The following is a 3,117-nucleotide window of genomic DNA, read 5'->3' on the forward strand; positions in this document are numbered from 1 at the left end:
GAGTTCCTAAGGGCCTATGTGGGGACATAGAAGGGGAGGTGTGACATGGTCAAGGTAGGAAACCTGCAGGGCCAAGCATTACCCACTTGGGGGAGAGCTGGAGGAGACTGGAGGCTTGCAGGCTGGTGGTCGGGGGCATATAGTGATTGTCATTAGGAACAAGGAGGAGGAAGGTTTGGAGAGGGGCTGGAGAACACCCTGCCTGCAGAGGACAGCCGGGGCAGTCCAGCCCCACATCAGGTCCTGCTGGGCTCTGCTGGGCAGGCTGGCTGGGGTTACGGGCTGGGGTGCTCACCCTGCTGACCCGCGTGCTAAGGAAGGGAGGGTGAAGCAAAGCATCTCCTGGCCTGAAACTAGTGCTGAGCTGGAAGCTGAGGCGGTTCACAAGGGGTGTGGGTGAGAAACTGGCTCCAGGTAGCCACAGGCCTCTGGAACTTGCTGAGCTCAGTTCTAGAGATCAAGGAGATAAGTCGGTCAGTACCTCTGGGGTTATTTGGAAGGGGGGAGGGGTACAGATTCAGAACTTGTTCAGTTGCTAAATTGTGTCTGACTCTTTGCAACCCCATGGACTGCAACACACCAGGCTTCCCTGTCATTCACCATCTCCCAGAGTTTGCTCAAACTCATGTCCATTGAGTTGGTGATACTATCTAACCATCTCATCCTGTCACCCCCTTCTACTCCTGCCCTCAGTATTTCCCAGCATCAGGGTCTTTTCCAGCGAGTAGGGTCTTTTCCAGTGAGTTGGCTCTTCACATCAGGTAGCCAAAGTAATGGAGCTTCAGCTTGAACATCAGTCCTTCCAGTGAATATTCAGGGTTGATTTCCTTTAGGATTGACTGGTTTGATCTCCTTGCAGTCCAGGGAACTCTCAAGAGTCTTCTCCAGCACCACAATTTGAAAGCATCAATTCTTCAGCACTCAGCCTTCTTTAAAATCCAACTCTCACATCCATACACGACTACTGGAAAAACCATAGCTTTGATGATGCGGACCTTTGTCAGCATAGTGATGTCTCTGCTTTTTAACACGCTGTCTATGTTTGTCATAGCTTTTCTTCCAAAAAGCTTTTCAGAACTCGTGCTCAGGAAAGAAACCCTTGCTAGTAGGGGATGGTGAATGCCAGCCAGGTGTGTCCATGGACGTCTGAGAAGGGGGTGATAAAGGACGTGACACTAGGAGGCTGAGAGGACAAGAAGAGAAGGGCATGGACGTGGGAGCTGAAGCCTCGGGTGGTATCAGCAAGGTAGACCTCACATTCAAGCTGGAAACAAAGGCCCAGAACACAGCAACCCTCCTCCCACCTCAGGGCTCCACACTCATGCACACACGAATGTCCAGGTCCACACTGGTGACCTGCTTTATAAAAATCCAGTATTCCAAAACACCCAGCCACACAGGGATATTAAAAGATGAGCAAGGGAATTCCCTGATGGTACAGTGGTTAGGACTCCGTACTTCCACTGCAGGGAACCCGGGTTTGATCCCTGGTCAGGGAACTAAGATCCCTGCAAAACGAGCTATACGTGGACAAAAAAAAAGATGCGAAAGCCCTGCTAAGATATTCACCACTCTGCAAATGGAGTTGCTTCAGGGCTCCTTCTGAAAGCAGACTCCAACAGTACATCTAAAGTAATTCAACTCTAAACAACTCAAGGTACACATGATTTCCCAGCCACACAGCTGGTACCCCAAAGGGGAAGGTCACGGTTCACCTCGCACCCGTATAGGCAGGTAACTTTGCTCTGACCTTGTTCATCAAGGTCTGGAAGCAATGGGAACCACCAGACCAGAGGATAGGGGCCAGGCCCTCAGCCCAGAGCCACTCATCCTGCCTACCCAGAGAAGTTCCCGGCATTCTAGTTCTATTCCATCAGGAGACAGGACCTCTTCAGAGGGCCTTCCAGCCCACTCAGGACCCCCAGCTTGAGTCCTGAACCACTGACCTCACCCCATCCTGCTCTCAGCCCTCCCAGTCCTGGCCCCAAACACACCCCTTGGTTTAGGGCCTGGTCTGTCTTCTCATCAAGACCCCAGTCCCCACCCCCCACCCCCAACCCTGGTCTGTCTGCCACCCAGTACAGCCCTACTGATCCCTTCCATCCGTGGCCCCTTTTGGTTGCCAATCTCCCAGCCAACCCTCTACCTGCCCTGTGAGCCTCACAAGGAAAGAGCTGGACCCCAAGTCTTGGCACTGGCAGAGTCAAGCAGAGAGAGATACCCTGGTGGGTGGGAACCCTGAAGCCAGTGCCCTGAGGGCGCCCCCTGGGAAACATCCTCACCTTCCTGCCGTGGGCATCCAAGATGCTGTGCCGGGATACATCCAGTAATTCTCCCTCCAGCAGGACGCCATCTCCTCTGAGGAAGAGAGAGAATGAGGGCTTCACTGGTTCTGTCGTCCTCAGCAAAGAACCACAAGTGCAATGGCCCCACCTGCAGGGCGTTACTGTAACCAGAACCTCAGTCTTCACATCCGCCAAATGCGAGTAACAACCACCTCACTTGCTTCTTTGAGGGTGACATCCGACTACCTACGTGAAGGTGCCTTGTTAACTGCGAAGGTGCTTTGTAAACTATTAAGCGTTTACAAAATATAAAGAACTTTACTTTTTTAGGTAACCAAATTTGGGGGTGGGGTTCTAAGGTCTAAGCTGCTATAAAGTATCTTCCCTTTTCACCTGTTTTAAAGCACTTTCCTATTTCTGTTCTCATTCTTATCCATTTTTAGAATGGAGAAACCCAGACTCAGAAGTTTCCTGAGAAGCCCAAGGTCACAGGGTCCCTCACTGAGAGGAACTGGACCCTCTCTTCCCAATTCCAGTTTTCATAAAAGCAGAACCTAGGGACTACCGCCTTCGGAACAATGGAAATGGAAGAGGGGTGGGGGCAACTGAAGGGCTGGGAATGAAATGAAACCTCCCTGGACCTTACCTGTCCCTACCCACGCCCCTTAAGCCCTTCAGTCTTTGGTGGTGGTGGTTGGTTGTTCAGTGGTTAAAGTCGTGTCCGACCTTTGGCGACCCCATGGACTGCAGCGCGCCAGGCTTCCCTGTCCTTCACCATCTCCTGGAGTTTGCTCAAACTCTTTAGGTTTTGTCATTGCAAATGGAATGGTCC

At 51.9% G+C, this 3,117-nt stretch overlaps 1 protein-coding gene across 2 annotated transcripts in view; it reads right to left on the reverse strand.

Moving 5' to 3' along the window:
- Positions 1-3,117, reverse strand: part of LOC104989385 (arpin) — an 8,367-nt gene that overhangs the window by 4,731 nt on the left and 519 nt on the right. The window contains exons 1-2 of one of the 2 annotated variants that reach the window (XM_010841040.1): positions 2,932-2,951; positions 2,283-2,358 (exon numbers count right to left, since the gene is read on the reverse strand). Coding sequence is in view for 1 of the 2 variants with exons in the window: in XM_010841039.1 (XP_010839341.1) it covers positions 2,283-2,358 (76 nt within the window). In the remaining variant the exon portion in view is untranslated. Of the gene's footprint in view, positions 1-2,282; positions 2,359-2,931; positions 2,952-3,117 lie in introns of those variants that run through there. The other variant, XM_010841039.1, reaches the window with a different exon arrangement.

Source organism: Bison bison, unplaced genomic scaffold (assembly GCF_000754665.1).
Source record: "Bison bison bison isolate TAMUID 2011002044 unplaced genomic scaffold, Bison_UMD1.0 scf7180017864155, whole genome shotgun sequence".
Taxonomy (NCBI): domain Eukaryota; kingdom Metazoa; phylum Chordata; class Mammalia; order Artiodactyla; family Bovidae; genus Bison; species Bison bison.